The sequence below is a fragment of the Brienomyrus brachyistius genome, unplaced genomic scaffold (assembly GCF_023856365.1).
Source record: "Brienomyrus brachyistius isolate T26 unplaced genomic scaffold, BBRACH_0.4 scaffold44, whole genome shotgun sequence".
Taxonomy (NCBI): Eukaryota; Metazoa; Chordata; class Actinopteri; order Osteoglossiformes; family Mormyridae; genus Brienomyrus; species Brienomyrus brachyistius.
In genome coordinates this window covers 2836084-2854598 of record NW_026042319.1, presented here as the reverse complement: position 1 = coordinate 2854598, position 18515 = coordinate 2836084, and the positions used below count along the sequence as shown (strand labels likewise).

General features: G+C 47.3%; 1 protein-coding gene across 3 annotated transcripts in view; it reads left to right on the top strand.

The window, feature by feature from the left end:
* Nucleotides 1-18515, top strand: part of LOC125722979 (cyclin-dependent kinase-like 5) — a 49311-nt gene that overhangs the window by 20781 nt on the left and 10015 nt on the right. For all 3 annotated transcript variants that reach the window (XM_048999312.1, XM_048999311.1, XM_048999310.1), the window contains exons 4-13: nucleotides 7278-7323; nucleotides 7779-7915; nucleotides 8145-8265; nucleotides 9798-9857; nucleotides 11142-11232; nucleotides 12203-12392; nucleotides 14463-14543; nucleotides 15901-16067; nucleotides 16885-17950; nucleotides 18385-18486. In XM_048999312.1, the coding sequence (XP_048855269.1) occupies nucleotides 7278-7323; nucleotides 7779-7915; nucleotides 8145-8265; nucleotides 9798-9857; nucleotides 11142-11232; nucleotides 12203-12392; nucleotides 14463-14543; nucleotides 15901-16067; nucleotides 16885-17950; nucleotides 18385-18486 (2061 nt within the window). The remainder of the gene's footprint in view (nucleotides 1-7277; nucleotides 7324-7778; nucleotides 7916-8144; nucleotides 8266-9797; nucleotides 9858-11141; nucleotides 11233-12202; nucleotides 12393-14462; nucleotides 14544-15900; nucleotides 16068-16884; nucleotides 17951-18384; nucleotides 18487-18515) is intronic.

Below are 18515 nucleotides of genomic sequence, written 5' to 3'. Positions count from 1 at the left end.
TCGTGTCCCAAACTTCATGCCCAAAAATGGGCAGAGAACAGCTTTCTTTACACACAGGGTGGCGAGGGTTTGGGAGTAGCCTCCTGGTGTGACTGCGATGGCTGAAAGGCCGACGCTGACTGGCTCTGCACACTGAAACATTATCGACAGCGCAGTGTTTTCTGTAACTCCATGTTAGTTGATTTGTACAGATTATTCAGTGATTCCACAGAGTTTACCATCTGTTTGGAGCTGCCAGATGCATTTTTATGAACATTCTTTAAGCACTGGGAAAAGCTGTCCTGGTGATTGGCACGTCATGTGCAAGCAAAGTCTAATTCTGCTTGTGTGAAACATGAAAAATACACCAGGCAAAGCAAACAAGGTAGGAATTGTGGGCTATCAGCAGACTGCCACAATGGTTAACCCTTGTGTAAATGGTTGTCATACTTGGGTTCTGACTTTGTTCTGAAGTCCGACTTCTAGGGGAAATGAACTCGCAGGTCGTTTTGCATGTAACAGAGATTGCTTTGCATTACGAGATCCCTGCAGTTCGTCCGAGCGGTTAAATAAATAATGACACTGGCCCTGCAGCAAGTGACTCACTTTCCCGGTGTCATACAGGAGCAGAAAGAAAGATTAATTCATGTCAAACACAGATGTGGAGATGGAGCACGTCAGCTCATGAAATCCTGTCCACCATGAGTGATTTTACCCCTGATAACCTGCAATGTTTACACTGTAAACATCTTCTCTCCTAGAAACTGATTGTAGACATGAATTCTGTTAAACTAAGTTCTGTATGTTTTACATTTAAAGTGATCAAGTGAGAAGCTTCAAATAAACACTAATCAGACAAACCTAAAAGTAGTTTAATCCTGTTCCCTAATTACCTCACTTAGAATTTTAATGTAGATGGATATCTAATGATGGTTAAAGACCATGCTAATTAGTAAATGAGTAGGAATTTGAGTCCTTGGGTGACGGTATGGTGGGGGGGCAATGAAGTTTATCAGGATGGACGGAGGAACGGCTCGGTTACTACGGCAAGAAATACTCAGTCAGTTGTAGTGTCAGATCTGCTCCAGCGTAATCAGGCTAAAGTACAGATTTTCTGCCTGTAACTAGTATTGTTGAAGATTCCCTTCGTAACCCTTATTCCTTATAATAATTCTCAAAAACGTGCATGTGCATCACCGTTAGGTTCGGATGTTTGACTCCGACATTGTGGGAAGCTCCGTGTTTGCGTGTTGTATCACACGCCAGATAATTAGTACTCTATCGCACAATGCTGTGGGACCAGTGATTTAAAAAAATGCTTTATGAAATGCTTTATGAAAATGTTTCCTTTTAGAAATTCCGCCTTTTTTTTGGGGGGGGGGATAGTGATCGTTTAAGAGAAATCAGATGTGTATTTAGTGTAGAAGGAGTGTGTTCAGAAGGCGTGTGGGAATGAGGAGGATGACTTCAGAGTAGCGCCGTCGCTGCCCACAGCAATGCACAGTCAGTGCAGATGCTCTGCTGTGAAAATGGGAAACATTTGTCGGGAATGTTGCCTCTACATGCGCATTTCTCAAACGCAGAGAGCGTATCGGTCACAGTATAACACAGCGAGGGCTGCGGAGCACAAACCGCCCTACGGCGTCTGCGCCTCTTCGCCGACTCGCACACAGTCATCGTGGAGCGCGTGCCGCGGCGGCGGCGTTACCGTGGCGACCACCTCGAGCTCTTGTCAGCAGTCTGCTAAATATAGCCGCTGGCTAGTTAGTGCCGAGGCTGGCTAATAAGTAAACGTTGCCCTAAATTTAGCGAGTATCTTTTGGTCCAGAATCACGGTGTTGGACAGAATACCGGACGCATTCACACGCAGCCTCGGCGTGTCAGGCACAGCGAAAGAGGCTGTGTCTGTTCTACAAATAAACACGCAAATGCAGTGCGTCGTCCTTCTCCGGCATCCTGTGGCGACGCCCGCAGTGTTGTGTGTTCAGTAAGAGGCGTTGAAGGTCGAGTTCCTGCTCTGTATCGTGTCCGCCTGGTGGGTTGGGCTTCCTGTTCATTTTGTCCTACACCTCATTCACCAATGGACCCTCACGGTGGGGGTGGGGTCACAGGGACAAAGGCACCCTCCTTGCTATTTTTAGGTCAGACACTGGAAGCCTCTAGCATGAAGCCAAATTATTAGGCGTGCAACAACATTTCAGCCCCACAGTTGCACTGTCCCTCATCCTGTGGCCCCTGTGCCCCCCCCCCCCCCCCATTTCATCCCCATAGCTGGACCGTCCCTCATCCTATGCCCCCCCCCCCCATTTCAGCCCTGTGCTCCTGCATTTTCCTCATTCTCCGTATGGCTACTTGTCTAACAGTCTTCTAGTTTCCCCAACAAAACAAACCGTTTTAGTAGGTTGTTATTTTCAGTCTAACCTTCATCTTCCTTGTTCATGTTTTATTCATTATTGTTCTGATTTCTTAAAAAATATTTAATAGACTAATTTTTGATATAATAATTTTTGGTATAATAATGAGACGGAGGGACGCGGTCTGTCACCAGTGAGATCCCTGCCACTCCTCACAGTCCGCTCATATGTAACGGGATTCATAAACCTCCATTCACCATCCTTTCCTTTGGTTTGTCCTGCCTGACCCAAGAATTAAATATTCAGAACTACAGCCTCTTCTGAACGAGTGGCATGATGACTCATCTCCAGAGGATGTCTGTGTGTGTCTGTGTATCTGCGTGTGGCTTTGTGTGTGTGTGCGTGTGTGTGTGTGTGTGTGTGTCCATCTGAGTAGATTATCTTTATATTACATTGTGGGGACAAATGTCCACCACAATGTAATAAAAACCTGTTATTTTGTCATTGTGGGGACCATTTTGAATGCAATAAAAAAACTAAAAATGCCAAAAGCATTTTGTTTGGTTACTTGTGGTTAAGGTTAGGGCTGGATAAGGGTTAAGGTCTTCATGTTAGGATTAGAGTTTTTCCCATATAAATGAATGGAGAGAGGCGGCATGGTGGTGCAGTGGTTAGCATTGTTGCCTCTGGGACCCGGGTTCAAGTCTCCGCCTGGGTCACATGTGTAGGGTTATTTGTAGAACAGACACAGCCTTTGCATGTTCTCCTCATGTCGTCGTGGGGTTTCCTCCGGGTACTCCGGTTTCCCCTCACAGTCCAAAAACATGCTGAGGCTAATTGGAGTTGCTAAATTGCCCGTACGTGTGAGAGTGAATGGTGTGTGAGTGTGCCCTGTGATAGGCTCCGGACCTCCCGCGACCCAGTAGGATAAGCGGTTTGAAAAATGGATGGATGAATGGAGAGTCCCCACAAAGCTGTAGTTACCCATCTGTGTGTGTGTGGGTGTGTATCTGCCCTATGATAGACTGGTAGCCTGTGTAAGTAATTCCCCTCCCCCCTGAACAGGATAAGAAGTTATATGATGGTTAGATGTTCTCTAGCATTCAGCATTCAGTATTAATTTGGCCTGTGGTAATCTAATCTCTCAGATATAAATGTTTTTCTTGAGGACACAAGAGCGACTTTTCTGCTCTTCCTGTTATTTTTTATCCACCTTCTGTCACGCAACCAGGCAATATATGTGTTGTCATTTCTGACCTTATATGTGAAAGGTTAGAAATGTGAATTATGTTAGGAGGCACTGAAGAATTGCACTAACTGAGCAAGCTGTGTATTTCATGAGAGTATTGGCGTGTTATTGTGACTTGAGAGGAGACGAGTGTTTTAGGAAAAAGCAGCAGGATGTGATTCAGAGGAAGGGGTGTAATAGTGTTACCACATCATAGATGAATATTTGTGTATTTGCTTCAATTGGATTTTACCATTAGCCCTTGCCCGTCCCAAAGGTCAAATTCAGGTCAGATTCTTTCCTTCCATGCTTTCTGTCATCCCTTTAGTATGAACTGCTGCTGTGATCTGTGTAAACAATGTATAGCCCCTTCAGAAATGCCTCGTCTCTCACTTCGGTTCTGTGATCAGTTAATAATGCCTGGTTTCCATATAAGCACCTAGTCTGCCCATTGCTTGAGGCAGTGCCACTTAATAAGAATATTGTCACACAGTTGAGGTTGGTGGAAATTTGTGTTGGCACAGCTTGCAATAGTTGGAGGCACCATGACAATAGACAATTAACAACTATGGCATAAACAGATAGAGAATAAATATAAGAAGATAGACAACTGAGAGGCGTAAACACAAGGTAGGTGATAAATACCATTAAGGTTCCTTTAAGTGATCTTTAGCCTCCCGCCTCTCGTTTCTGATCGGTTAATAATGCCTGATCTCCTTACATTCACCTTGCCACTCACTGCCAGTTCTCCAGGTGCATGGATTTTCATTTCCCGCCCACTGTTCCTCCAGTGGATTACTTGTTCACCAGTCTTGGAAAAAGAAGAATCGCAAAAACCTTTATTCAGAATTAGTCCAATTACAACGCAACACTGCCGCAAATTTTAAGTGATTGATCCATCAAATGTAGTCAGCTAATAAGGGGAACAGGGATGCGTGTTTGTCAGATACAATCTGCTCTGCCTTATTCATATTCACTGCTTATAATATTTCATTATTCCAGTTTCTCTTGGCTGTAGTCCCATCTAATGGGTAATCAACATGATTAGTATTCACGTTTGGTTCCGCTAGGGTGAGTGTCATTATTTAAAGCGCCATCCTTCTCAGTTGGCGCGCTGGGACACGTGGGGGCCATTCTCAGCACGTTCACAGTCAGCGGGCTGGGATTCTTAACACAAGGTCACAGTGAAGTGCTTTGTGTGTCTCAGTGCTGTTTTCCTGTTCCACAGCACCCCACATGACCAGCCAGGTTCTCCCTAGTGTGTGCTCCCTATTTTACCCCTGGCGATTCCCCTGAACATGACGGCTGCTGGCGCCCCTGAGAGGCCAGAAGGCGGTACTACCCCTACTCGATGTTCAGCAGTGCCAACGGAGAGCGGCTTGCAGCACACACACACACACTCAGACACACACACACACACAGAACAATGGGTCCTTCAGAAGATCTTATGGTCCACTGTGGACCTCGGGGACAAGAAAGTCGCATGACTCTGTAGAAGTACAAAGGAGCACTGATCACTGGCGGCGTCTGGAACGTGGCGCCGCATATTCAGTCCGTACTGGGCCTCATCCCTCTCCTCCAGGCAGCGGGGGGGCCTGCTGTGGCATCCATTTATTTATGTGGCTGTCAACCTCAGCGGCATCACTTGTCACACAGTCTGTACCAGCCTTACGACCACACACACACAGACACACACACACACAAACACAGATTAAGTATCTATGTGGGGACTTCCCATTCATTTCTGTGGGCCTAACCCAAATCCCAACAGTAGCATCCTTAATCCCTACCCAGCCCTAACCTTAACCCCAAGGAACCAAATAAAATTCATCCGTCCATCCATTTTCCAAACCGCTTATCCTATTGGGTCGCGGGGGGTCCGGAGCCTATCCCGGAAGCAATGGGCACGAGGCAGGGAACAACCCAGGATGGGGGGCCAGCCCATCGCAGGGCACACTCACACACCATTCACTCACACAAACACACCCATGGGCAATTTAGCGACTCCAATTAGCCTCAGCATGTTTTTGGACTGTGGGGGGAAACTGGAGTACCCGGAGGAAACCCCACGACGACATGGGGAGAACATGCAAACTCCACACACGTGTGACCCAGGCGGAGACTTGAACCCGGGTCCCAGAGGTGTGAGGCAACAGTGCTAACCACTGCACCACCATGCCGCCCCCAATAAAATTTATGACTTAGACAATTTTTAGTTTTTTGATTGCAGTCACAGATTTCTTTTAATTGACATTTCCCTTGTGGGGACTGAAAAAATGGTCCCCACAAAGGATAACAGGTTTCTTATCACATTGTGAGGATATGTGGTCCCCACAACATAATGTGTACATGACACACAAGGCTGAGACTCAGGGTTGCATACGTCGATACTTTTGACAGTACAGGAAAGAATTTGTATAGGTCACTGTGTTATAGGTAATTAACTCATAAGATGTGAGACATTAAATGAATATATCACCATTCAGAGGTCCACTACCTCCGGTCTGAAGCAAGGACGAGGTTCAGGTGAATACTAGAAATTTCCACAAGCAACCATGAAGAAATTAATGTTTAGGTTGATTACATTTCCACATAGAAGAAAGGGTTTGGGAAGACTGAGGAGAACCAGGGATGTCTGTCTGTGACCCCTGTCATCCCGTAATGAGACTGCAGTGAGATCTTTTCTTTGAGTTTCCATGTAAAAAAAATTCCATCAAGGTGAGATAGCTTTGGGGAGACAGGTAAACCTTTCTGATAAATTAAAATGATTGAGGTAAAATTTTTAATTACATCTGCAGAGGCAGTGCAGCCTTCATTGGCTGAACTCGGGGGAGGCTGCTGGTGTAGGGTTGACAGGAAAGTAGAGTTTTGACAACCATGTGACAGACTGTAGGGTGTTATGTAGGGGTCTCAGTCGCTGGGCTGTGAGCTGTGAGCAGGCTCTACCCCAGCCCCAGTCCATTGCATGTCCCTGATGTACTGATAGGTATGAAGGAACAGCCAAGCCATGTGCTGGGATGGGGGGGGGGGTGTCCACGTCTTTCTCAGCAGCTACAGTAATGAGGACAGGAATGGCACGGAACAAGCAGGTATTCCCAGGCTTCTGGGCTTTTCCGGGGACTCTCACCACCTAAAATAAAACCGCCCTCAGCCCTGACCCCTCCCCCATGCCCAGAGGACACGCAGACATGGGATTAGCTGAGGCTGTAATTAAATCTTACTTTATGTTTGAAGGTCAGCTTGGGGAATCTTCAATAATTCGTGTGATGTTCAAAACACGTGCGAGCGCTCATCAGGCTATCTGCCGGCACACAAATGAGCGTGCTTCAGTCCATGGGCTACAAATAGATTTTATGTAGATATCAATATTTAAAATGTGTTATTAAATATTTATTTACATCTAGCTTGTTGCATTTTGTGACAGGGGGCTGTCAGACTACGACCTGATAATTCTCCTGTGGTCTCCTCAGCACCTGATTTTAAATGATGTTCTCGCTGAAAAAAAAAATGAATCCGGAAAGAATTACTCTTTCACACGGTGCGTGTTTGGCATGTGCCGTCCGCCGTCTCAGTGTTCACTCCCACCGCTTGGTAACTTTCACTGCCAGTGTTGTTGCCTGGTAATCTGTGCCAGTGAGGTGACCCTAAAGCTCGTCCAGGACTCCTCTCAGAATCCCCTGCACCCTCCAAAATAACTTACTCTGCTTCTCTTACAGGAGACAAATGAAATTGTGGCCATTAAGAAGTTCAAGGACAGCGAAGGTAAGATGCTCCTGCGGTTAATTGGGTAATCAGATTTTAATGCCCTTTTGTGGACATCAGTCTGACGACAATCAGTCCAGAGCTCAGGCTTCTCATATTGTTTCGTCGATCTTAGCTGACTGCGGAACTGAGTTTGGGGCCAGATCATTCATATAATACTTAAAACATGACCCATGTATGTTTCCAGTAAGATGCTTAAGCATTAATTTTATTTAATCATTTGGCCACCGCTGAAGTCAGATATCCCACCTTTGAAAACTGGTTTTAGTACTTAATTGTACTAAATAACTTACTGACTATAATTGGGGGATATAAGTATTAAATAATTAATTAAATAATGTGCAGGCAGTTGCCAGTGGTGGACTGGGATTTATCTGTAAATAAAGGTCAGTGTTTCAGTCCTTGAATGAAAGATCCGCCCCCCACCTTCTCCCCTGTCTCCCCCCACCTTGCAGAGAATGAGGAGGTCAAGGAGACCACACTGCGGGAGCTTAAGATGCTGCGCACCCTCAAGCAGGAGAACATCGTGGAGCTGAAGGAGGCGTTCCGTAGGAGGGGCAAGCTCTACCTGGTCTTCGAATATGTGGAGAAGGTCTGCATGGGGGGGGGGGCAAGATTCACGTAGTCTCACCCTCCGAGAGCGTTTCCATTCGGCGCTCTGTTTTTGTTAAGCCTGTGTGCTGTTAGTTCGGAGGGATTTACGAAGAAAATTAAAAGATCATGCCCATAAAGGTATTATGCACGTATGCGCAGTCCTTCTGGACTCGGCGCTCACAGGTCAGTTCAGGTTCTGACGGGAGGGTTCTGACGTTTGCTTCCAGAACATGTTGGAGCTGCTGGAGGAGCTGCCCAACGGTGCTCCACCCGAGAAAGTGCGAAACTACATCTACCAGCTCATCAAAGCCATCCACTGGTGCCATAAGAACGACATCGTTCACAGGGGTAAGGCGGCCTCGCTTGGGGGGCCATCCAGAGCAAACCCTCAGATCTTCACCTCAGTGTTTCGAAAGTACGAATTATAAGGGAAAACTGAATTTGCTGTTAATGATCACACAGTGCCTGGCAAACCCAGAGATGCCCATAACATGTTGAAAATCCTCACCTCCTTTAACACACTCCTGGTTTATGTTATAGTTGTAATAAAATGATGGTCTTTTTACCCTGTAAAACCACCAGTGCTTAGTTCCCATGGAATCTTGAGGCTAAGTACAGGCAAGAGAAGGGAGGGATAACAGGACACTTTCTGGGAACTATACGAATCTTCCAACCACAAGCCAAGGAGACTTTCCACAATAATGTTCTTTTTAGTACAGAAACAGTAGGTACTGCTGCCCGTCTGTAAACTTTAATGGTATAAACACCTACTACAGTAAACATGCAGAACAGTCACACATTTTGCCAGAAATCCCCTGGTGGAAACGTGTAAATCTCTTTCTTGTTTTGTGCCAACTGATTTTCTCTCTGCAAACAATGGAACAATTTCTTTGCCAGCTAAAGGACTAAGTGGGAAAAAGACTCGGGCTTTTTATTTGCATCATACAGTTTCTGGGAATTTTTCTGGATTCTTAAGACTTTTCCCAGTCATCTAGTGTATGTTGATGCCCTCATTATAATGAGGTTGCCCACGAAAGGAGGCAAGCAGAGGTAGAATCGTTATGCCCAGTAGGGCGGCGGTAACATCTGATGGTTTTGTGAAGCCCTGGAAAAAAGCCTATCTGTGGCTATAGACCAGATTTCCATCCTAGATCAGGTACTGAGGTCGTTCTTTTCGGGGTAGATCAAAGTGAGGAACGGCAGCATAGCAGATAGATGCTGGTTCCCAAAGGCACTGCATGTCATGGTCACAATGAGACTGCATAGCATTTTGTAAGCATTGCGAGAGTTAAAACCTTCGCAGGTTGGCTGGGAAGCTTGGACCGACTAAGTAGATTGTGGGCATTTTAAGACCAAACTGGGATTATCTTTGAAGTTGGATCCCATAAGCCTTGTGGATCACATCAGAACTCCATGTCGTCCACCAAAAACAGTCTAACTTTTCAGTTACTCGGAGATAAAGGTGAGAATTTACTTTTATTAATTTTCCATCCGAGTGAGTTGTGTCGTGTTTCACTGGCATTAGCGCCAGCTGTAGGGGAGCAGAGCGTGATGCCACACGACCGTATGAAGTACTTGGAGAAACAAAAGTGTTGTACTGAGAATGATGCCAGTCTGCGAACAGAACATTGTACAGGGTCATGTTTCTGAGCTCGAGTAAATTTAACTTGTTGAATATCCAAATGAGTGCGAAGTAACAGGTTACCAGTTTTTTTTATTATGTTGTACAACTCAGCATTTCCTGTGTTGATCAGTGAGGTACATTTTTCATAATTGCAATTATAACCACATATTAAGCTCCCCCTCTAGCTGCTGTGTGGTTGCTGGTTGTGTATTTTTACTGCTCTGTAAACACTCCGTCTCCTCCCTTGCCACCGTAGACATCAAGCCTGAAAATCTCCTTATCAGCTCTGATGATGTTCTCAAGCTCTGTGACTTCGGTGAGTCAAAATGGCCTTACTGTTTACAGGGTCCCGCGTGATGGTGGGGGGGGGGGGAGGCGTCCCCACTGCAGGAATTCACCTCCCACCATCAGCTTCGATTCGATGACACAAAGCCACGCCGGGCCTGTTAGCTTATCTTTGTTTTGTCCGTGCTGGTATCCTGCGCGCGGGAAGAAGCGTCCGCTGTTCACATCGTCGATAATGCGGCTCTCAGCGGTGCTGAGCAACATTAAGAAGAAAACACACCTTGTGAAGTGGATACCGGCCATTAATCTGCAGCATCCCGTGTTGGTTTCAGAGTCATATATTTTGAATCCAAAATATTTAGTCGTTAATACGTTGGCGCTTGTTTCTGCCATGGAAATTCTGAAATGGGCTCAGGGTGTAGGCTGAGTGCGTGACGCCACTTGTCACCGGCCGCGCTGCGTTATCAATATCAGGCATTACTCTTTGCTTTACCAACAGCTGCCAGTCTGAGAAGTTTGGAGCAAAAACACGTTAAATAGACTGCAGCAGGTCTGGGGGAGTGACATGAGGATTTATATTCTCACTCTATCTTTGGTGTCTTCCGTTTATTTATCACTGGTGGCATTTGGCTGTTTCCGCATCTCATCTCGTCCTCCAAATCCGGCCAAACCGAGAGCCTAGACTGTAAAGGCAGAGGTGACTTTGGAGACGGACATTGTCTGAATGAAATCTAGCTCATCCTACTCAACTGCAGTTCCGTTTTTGTTTCTTGATCCCCCTAGTGGGCTGTAGCAGTTACTGCAGAGAAATTGCCACATTACTAGAATCATACCAGATTACCAGATTTTTCTGGTTGAGTTTTTGTAGATACCTTAAGATGAAGTTGAACATACCTCAGTTTAGGATTCATACCCCATATGGGACTTTGTAAACAATCTGGGTGCAGCAGTGGAAATCAGAGGATGAATCGCTCAGTCTAGTTTGGTGGTGGATCTATGTGAAGTTGCTGCTGGGAGGGGTTATGGGCGGGGTCTGAGTGGGCTGCTGGGAGGGGTTATGGGCGGGGTCAGAGTAGGCTGCTAGGAGGGGTTATGGGCAGGGTGTGAGTGGGCTGCTGGGAGGGGTTATGGGCGGGGTGTGAGTGGGCTGCTGGGAGGGGTTATGGGCGGGGTGTGAGTGGGCTGCTGGGAGGGGTTATGGGCGGGGTGTGAGTGAGCTGCTGGGAGGGGTGATGGGCAGGCTGTAAGTGAGCTGTTCTGAGGAATGATAAACTTACTAAACAGTCACACCCCTCCCTCTCACCACTTTCCCCAGGTTTCGCCCGCAACCTCTCCGAGGGAAGCAATGCCAACTACACCGAGTATGTGGCCACCAGGTGGTACCGTTCCCCAGAGCTGCTGCTGGGGTGAGTCCCCCCCATGTATATGTACATGCGTATATAAGTGAGGCCTGAAGTGTTTGCCTTTTGCCTACATAAACATTTATATGAGAAATGAATGGGACACGATGGCACAATGACACAAACACGTTCTCATCTTCTTAGTTCAGGATTGTGACTCATCATCTAAATCCATCTTTTAGTTAATATGCCGTTTTTGAAATCCTGACTTTTTCCAACTGGAGCTGTGCCAATGTTCAATGGCTCTGTCTAGATCATTCCATGCCCCCCCCCGCCCCCCCCGTTCAATATAAAGTTGAGGTCAGATATATTTAAATGTCACATTTTCAACTGCAGGAAATTGACTAAATAGCTGGGAAAAAGTGAAAAGGCTGGACCATGTGAGAGGCTTTTTGCATATATGAATTCCAGTCACGCAAACGTTTGGGTTTCGCTGAAAGCTTTTCAACTCAAACGTGTCCTTCCAACATCCTCAGTTACCTCTGTCTCTTTCTGCTCCCCTCAGTCATGATTTTTTATCTCTTCTCCCCTCCTTCTCCCTTTTTTGCCCCGATCTCCTCGTGGAAGCTGTAAATGGAAAATGTGTAGCGAATTTGATCACCTGAAAAGGTTTTTCGGCAGGTAAAATTGGCAGAGCCTGCTGACAAGATGAACACGGAGTTAGAGACAGAGACTCACCTCTGGGGAGGGAATTTATGGCTTAAGATTTTGGCCGAAGTGCTTTTGCTACTTAGCTGAATTTGTTTTGTCACAGGATTCTAATGTTTTATTGTAGCATTTCTTAAAGGGTTACTTATGGTGTATTAGAAGTTTATAGTTGTGTCCCGCTAATTTTACTGTGGCTGTAAACTTGACATATGACTTTAAGTTTACAGCTGTATGTGTTAAGCATTAAGTTCTGTGTTAAGCACGGTTAGCAGGCGGCGTGCTGAGCCCTGGGGGCGTCACGGTGCTAGTGGTGTGTCCTTTACTGCAGGGCCCCCTACGGGAAGGCGGTGGACATGTGGTCGGTGGGATGCATCCTGGGGGAGCTCAGTGATGGACAGCCCCTGTTCCCAGGAGAGAGCGAGATTGACCAGCTGTACACCATCCAGAAGGTTCTGGGGCCGCTGCCCCCTGAGCAGATGAAACTCTTCTACAACAACCCCCGCTTCCACGGCCTGCGGGTACCTCCTCACCCCCTCTCTCCACGGGCAATCCCTTCTGCCCTCTGCCTTATCTCTTCCATCTTTCTCTAGCTTCTATATTCTTCCACTCTTCTGTCACTCACCTACTTTAAATTTCTTTCCACTCCTATTTCTTCATCCTCAACTTTCTTCAATCCCTCAGTTTTTCTCTCTTCCTCCATCTCATCCATCTTCAACTCTCTCCTCTTTCTTTTAATTCTCTCTCTTACTCCCTCTATCTCTATACCCCCTTCCTCCCCCATTTCCTTTTCCTCTCCCAAACTCCTCCATCCTGCCAAAGTCCTAGTTCTGGATCCTGTCTGGATCCTAATGACTCACAGCACCGGGCTGTCACCTTGAAGCCAAATCCTTCCTCTGCCGTTTGGAGAACCTCCCCTCTGTGGTGTGGAGATCCTCCCCTCTGTGGTGTGCAGAACCTCTACTTTGTGGTGTAGATAGCCTGTCTTCCCCTCCTTACAAGTTCTATAAGCTTAATAGAATAGTTATATATTCTTTTATGTATTTAATTTATGGACATATTGACAACATATGAATTAAAAATGATTTCTGTTTGTGCTTCTAAATTATGTATTGGGCTTCCTTACCATATGGCACAGCACAGAGGAACTGCAACATGATTTGATTAATGAACATAATTAACAGTGTTTAAGTACCAGAGTGACATGTTGATATTTGTATTTGCGGCCATCGTCTCGGCTGATTTTTTTGTGAGAATGCTGTTAACGAACTCGGGTACGATGCAAAGCGTGACACACATGGGCGTGTTGCCCAGTCGATTGCATGGCCTCTGCAGCCAATCAGGAGGACATGGTCCAAACCAAGGCTTTATTCGGGGGGTGGGGGGGACATCAGTGGGAGTAATGCGAATCCCCCTCAGGCAAAACGGGGGCAGGACTAGGCTGGCAGGGAAAGTAGGACAGCAAGCAAGTAGGAAGGGAGGGGTACTGCTCTCTCCATCCATCCATCCATCTTGTGGCTCTTGCGTTTGCTAAATAAGTGATGCCCCTGAGTGTCGTGCGAGACGGACCTGGAAAAGAGAGGCAGACATTATTGGCAGACATTTGCTGACGGTGCCGCAGAGGATGGACAGAGTCTGGTTACCGTAGCGACACCTCGGCCAGACGGTTGAGGGCTTCTTGGTGACACTATTGTTCAGTTTTGCTTTTGTGTTCGAGCCCCACAGTCAGTCAGTCAGTCGCTGATATGGATTTGACAAAAGGTCCCAGGTGGAACCACAGAGCAGAGAAACGGGAAAGCAGGGAAAGCATTCCCCCCCCAGGGAGAGGAAACAGATCGCTGTTTTTTGTTGCTCAGGCATCTGCCGGTTCGATAAGGGCCAGCGGCGTTTGTGGATTGACCCTCGCTGCTGTTCAATCCACTGCACCCCTGCAACTCCGGCTCGTCGATTGCCACCCACTGTCACCCATGGGATGTCACCTCAAGAGCCGACAGTCCAGCGAGGCTTAGCCACCCCCCTCTTGGGCCGTGCTACAAGCTAAACAGCAGATCTAACTTTGCCCTGCATTTTGGTGGATGTGATTTTAGACACATGCAGGGATGACTTGCATCCACCATGCGTTGCTGGTGCTGCTAGATACCACCTTCTGGTTGGGGGGGGGGGGAGCAACTCCCAAGCCCCATGTTTAGAAAAATAACATAACAATGGAAGTTGTTAGAAGTATGATGCTTGTTTCATGTGTCCAGTTTTATTTAGTTTCCAGAGTTTTAATATGCAGATTATTAACTGAAGCAAGATCTTCAATTATAGAAATTATTTTTGAAAATCCTGCCCAGTAACAACTGTGAGTTTATTTGTTGGGCTTGACAGGTCCCCACTTGTTCCATTTCTGCTGATCCTGCTGATGCAGTCGAAAACCTAAAAATGCCAAATGTTTTGTACTTTGCTTACCTATGGTTAAGGTTCGGGCTGGGTGGGGATTAAGGCTGTCATTGTTGGGATTAGGGTTTTTCCCATAGAAATGAATGGAGAGTCCCTATAAAGATATGAATACGAACATGTGTGTATGTGTCTGTGTGTGTGCGTTCCAGTTCCCTGCTGTGAGTCACCCTCAGACCCTGGAGAGACGCTACCTGGGAATCATCAGCGGGTTGATGCTGGACCTGATGAAGGTGGGGGCCTGGTTTTCTGAGAGCACATTCACCTGACAAGAACATGGATCCATCCATCTTCCCACCCAGCATCACGGTTTAGCCCATTGAAGGCTTGGAATTAACTGACCAGTCACAGTTCAGCTTACCAGCATCCAGTCAGGGATAAATGTTGGATTTATGGAGTGTTGCTTTCATAAAATCATATTTTGCTCTGTAATTAATAGGGGATGAAGTCATCCATCTTATCCATCTTATGAAGTTTAATTAAGCCAGTGCTAATGTTCAGGTGGAAAACATCCAACCGGGAACCAGTCCAATGAGTCTAATTCCATTTCCTCCCATGTGCTTTAAGAACTTACAGACCCAAGAACTCAGAGTACAGTGAATGTTTTTTTTTTTTCATTTATTCAGAGGTGGAAAATTAATTCAGACGTGACTAATGCCAACATATGACTATTTCAACATCAACACATCAACAGTAATACGTGGAATATATTTCTTGACGGTGTTCTGATGTTTCAGGCGCGGTATTCTGCGATGTCTTGCATCCAGATAATGAGAAACTTTTTTTCTGAAAGGTTACGGCCATAAACAGTGACGTTCATCCATTTTTAACTGGAATTAATTTGGAAAATAATTGAGTGGCCAGCCACCTGGAGGGGCAGTGCACCAAAAATTACAGACGAGTCCTTGATTATGTACGCAGCACTGCTGCTGACTGCTGCGCATTCCTGCCATCTCTGCTCTTGTACTTACATTCAGGCCAGGGTGATATTTGAAGGTGTTACACACTTTTACAATGAACTTTTTTCCACCAAGGATTTCTTATATTACACCATCCAGTTGTTCCCAGAGAGATAACAGGGATTGAAATATTACTACTCTTGTAGCATGGCAGGATGGCACAGTGCTGTTGTGGTTAACATTGTTGCCTCACACCTTTGGGATCAGGGTTCGAGTCTCTGCTCCGTGTGTGGAGTTTGCATGTTCTCCTTGTGTTGTCAAAGTGTTTCCTCCGGGTATTCCGGTTTCCCCCCCACAGTCCAAAAACATACTGAGGTTAATTGGAGTTACCAAATTGCCCATAGGTAGGAATGGTATGTGTGTCCTGTGATGGGTTGACACCCCATCCTGGGTTATTCCCTCCCTTGTGCCCATAGCCTGTGGGATAGGCTACAGACCTCCGTGACAATGAATTGGACAAGTGGTTACTGGATGGTAGCATAGCATCTGTCTTTGTGGTTTTTTCTGATACCAGCCTGATGATTCATAAGAAGATTCAATGCGTCATAATGGCATCATAAGAGGATTGTACGTGTTTGATCTTGGAGAAGATGAGAAGGATATGTGGTCACCTGGTATCTTCTCCCCCTAGAACCTCCTGCTGCTGGACCCTTCGGAGCGCTTTCTGACTGAGCAGAGCCTGAACCACCATGTCTTCCAGACCCAGCGCCTCCTGGACCGCACCGGCCCCCCTTCGCCCAACCCAGTTCGCTCTTCCAAGAGGAAGTCCCACCATGGCGAGAATAACACGTCCACAAGGTCAGGACCACATAGACGGGTGTCTCTTCTAGCCCCTAGGAGGGTCTCCAGGTCATTTTAACTTCTTGATGAATGGAGACATTTTTAGAGAAGTCAGAAGCTTTACAAAATTAACATCAGCTTCTGACTGGATACAAGCCACCACACAAATTACTAGTGATGTATGAAATGATGCTTCATGAACCATTTGCTGTATTTTCTGACCCCAGTAGATGGTGCTGTTGGTTTGCTTTGGGATATGCTCTGTGCCATTTTTTGAACAGAGAGCACCATCTGGTGGGGTGAGAAAATATAGCAAATGGTTCATGAAATGTCATTTCATCCATCACTACAGATTCCTTTTCAAACAACGCGATCTTAATAAATAATTTAAATGCATCTCATGGCGTGTTGTTGGGAGCAGTGGGGGGGTCTAGTGGAATAAATGGCTTTGAAGAATTAATTAATGATCAAGCGGAGGATGCCCCAAGGCCTTGAAGCGTGTAACAGGGTAGCCAGAGCATAGGGAGACTGTATTGTATATCAGTGGGTGTCATTAATCGTGAACATTGTTTCACCGATGGCACAGTGTTAAGTAGGGGTTCCCAATCCTGACTTCCTAACCACCACCACCCCCCTGCTGTTCCATGGTTTTGTGTGTATTTACTGCAGTATGCCCAGTTCAACTAATTATGGACTTATTTGGTTAGTTTAATCAAATTATGTGGTGGAATAGATCAGATTGGATGGTTAGTGGTGAAGCAGCATTTTGGGAGCTGATGTTTGCTGCAGTTTTTTGCTCTGTGCTCTAATGCTGCTCGAATCACGACACCCATAGGGGCCATGGGGGCAAGAGCTCAGGCCACCACCGGTCCAACAGCAAGGACTGCTCCAGCCTACCCCGGCATGAGGACCTGCACCACGGCAACGACGGCTTCCTTAATGGCAACCTGCCCCCGCCAGCTAGCATCAGCCCCACGCTGCACCCCAAGACCTACCAACACCAGTCGCTCAACCGCTCTGCCTCCTGCAGCAAGGACATGGGCAACAACAACCTGCCCCAGCTGCTCAGCCCCAAGGAAGCAAAGGGCAAGAGCGAGTTTGACTTCAACGTGCCGTCCAAGGGCAGCGATGGCCCGGCAGGTTCCAAGTATCTGAAGTCCAACTCACGCTCGCAGCAGAACCGGCAGTCCTTCGTAGAGAGCAAGACGAGCACCCTCCAAGCCGGAGAGAAGCGCAGTCGGCACGGCTACGTGGAATCCACACATGGCTCCATGCCTACCACCACCAAGAGCTCCGCCTCCTACTTGAACCTGTCCAAGAGCCACGGGGCGCTCAGCGATGCCAAGTCCGTGGGCAACCTGAACGAAGCACGGCTGCACCCAGACGAGCCCGCCGGCCCACGCTACTTCCCCTCCAGCTGTGTGGACCTGGCGGCCCCCGGCAGCCCATCGGGTCGCCATGGCGACCGACCTGCCGTCAGCCCTTCGGGACGAGGCAACCCTCGCCTGGAGGGCGGCACCCTGGACTCCCGTCGCACAGCCACACGGCACAAAAACTCAGAGGAGCCCAAAACTCAAGAGCTGCTGGATGGAGGGGGATCTGGGGGTGGGGCTGGGGGCGGAGCCCACTCCCACTCACTCTCCGCTCCCCAGGAGTCCTTCCCTTATGGCCTCGGCTACACCAGCCCCTTCTCGTCGCAACAGCGCCCCCACCGCCACTCTATGTATGTGCGCCGTGAACGACAGCGCCCCCATGGGCCCGACCCAGGGCTGGCAGTGGGCCAGGGTGCACCCACCCGCGCCAGCAGCCTGCAGCTCCTCTCCCCCCAGGTGCAGCATCGGACCCTCACCCGCCACTCCGGGGGCTCGTCCCGAGAGGACTGCACCAATGACGTCAGCAGGGTCAGTCTCCACCCCAACAGCTTGTCTGCTTGAGCCTGGATAATAATGATAATCAGAATAATAAATACTACTGACCTGTAAGGCTCTTATAGCACATAACAAATGCAATTCATTAAAAAGTAAGTAACATTATTGTCTTAGGAAGACCTACAGAGGTTGACTTTTCTGGCACCATGTGGTAAAAAAGTGGTACTGCAGCTGTTACTTCAGACACTTCTGGCTGTTTTATCAGTGTGTGAAAATGGCTGACATATTCCTGTTTGACAAATGACAAAAAGGCCGAACTGAAATATCTGGGAAGGCATTTAGGATATCCAGAGACATACAGGCCCTTTGCCCTTTTCCTTCAGAACTCTGCCCTTTGCCCTTTGCCCTTCTCTGTGTTCCTGACGCTCATGTATTACATATACTGTGTGTGTATGTTCTATTGACAGAGCGAACCGACTCCCAATGAGGCAAGCCACATGCGACCCCCAATTAAGGACTCCACACGGGACAACACCGCACCATTTCACACACCGCGCCAAAAAAACGAGGTCTGTACCCCCACCATCCTAATTGGTGC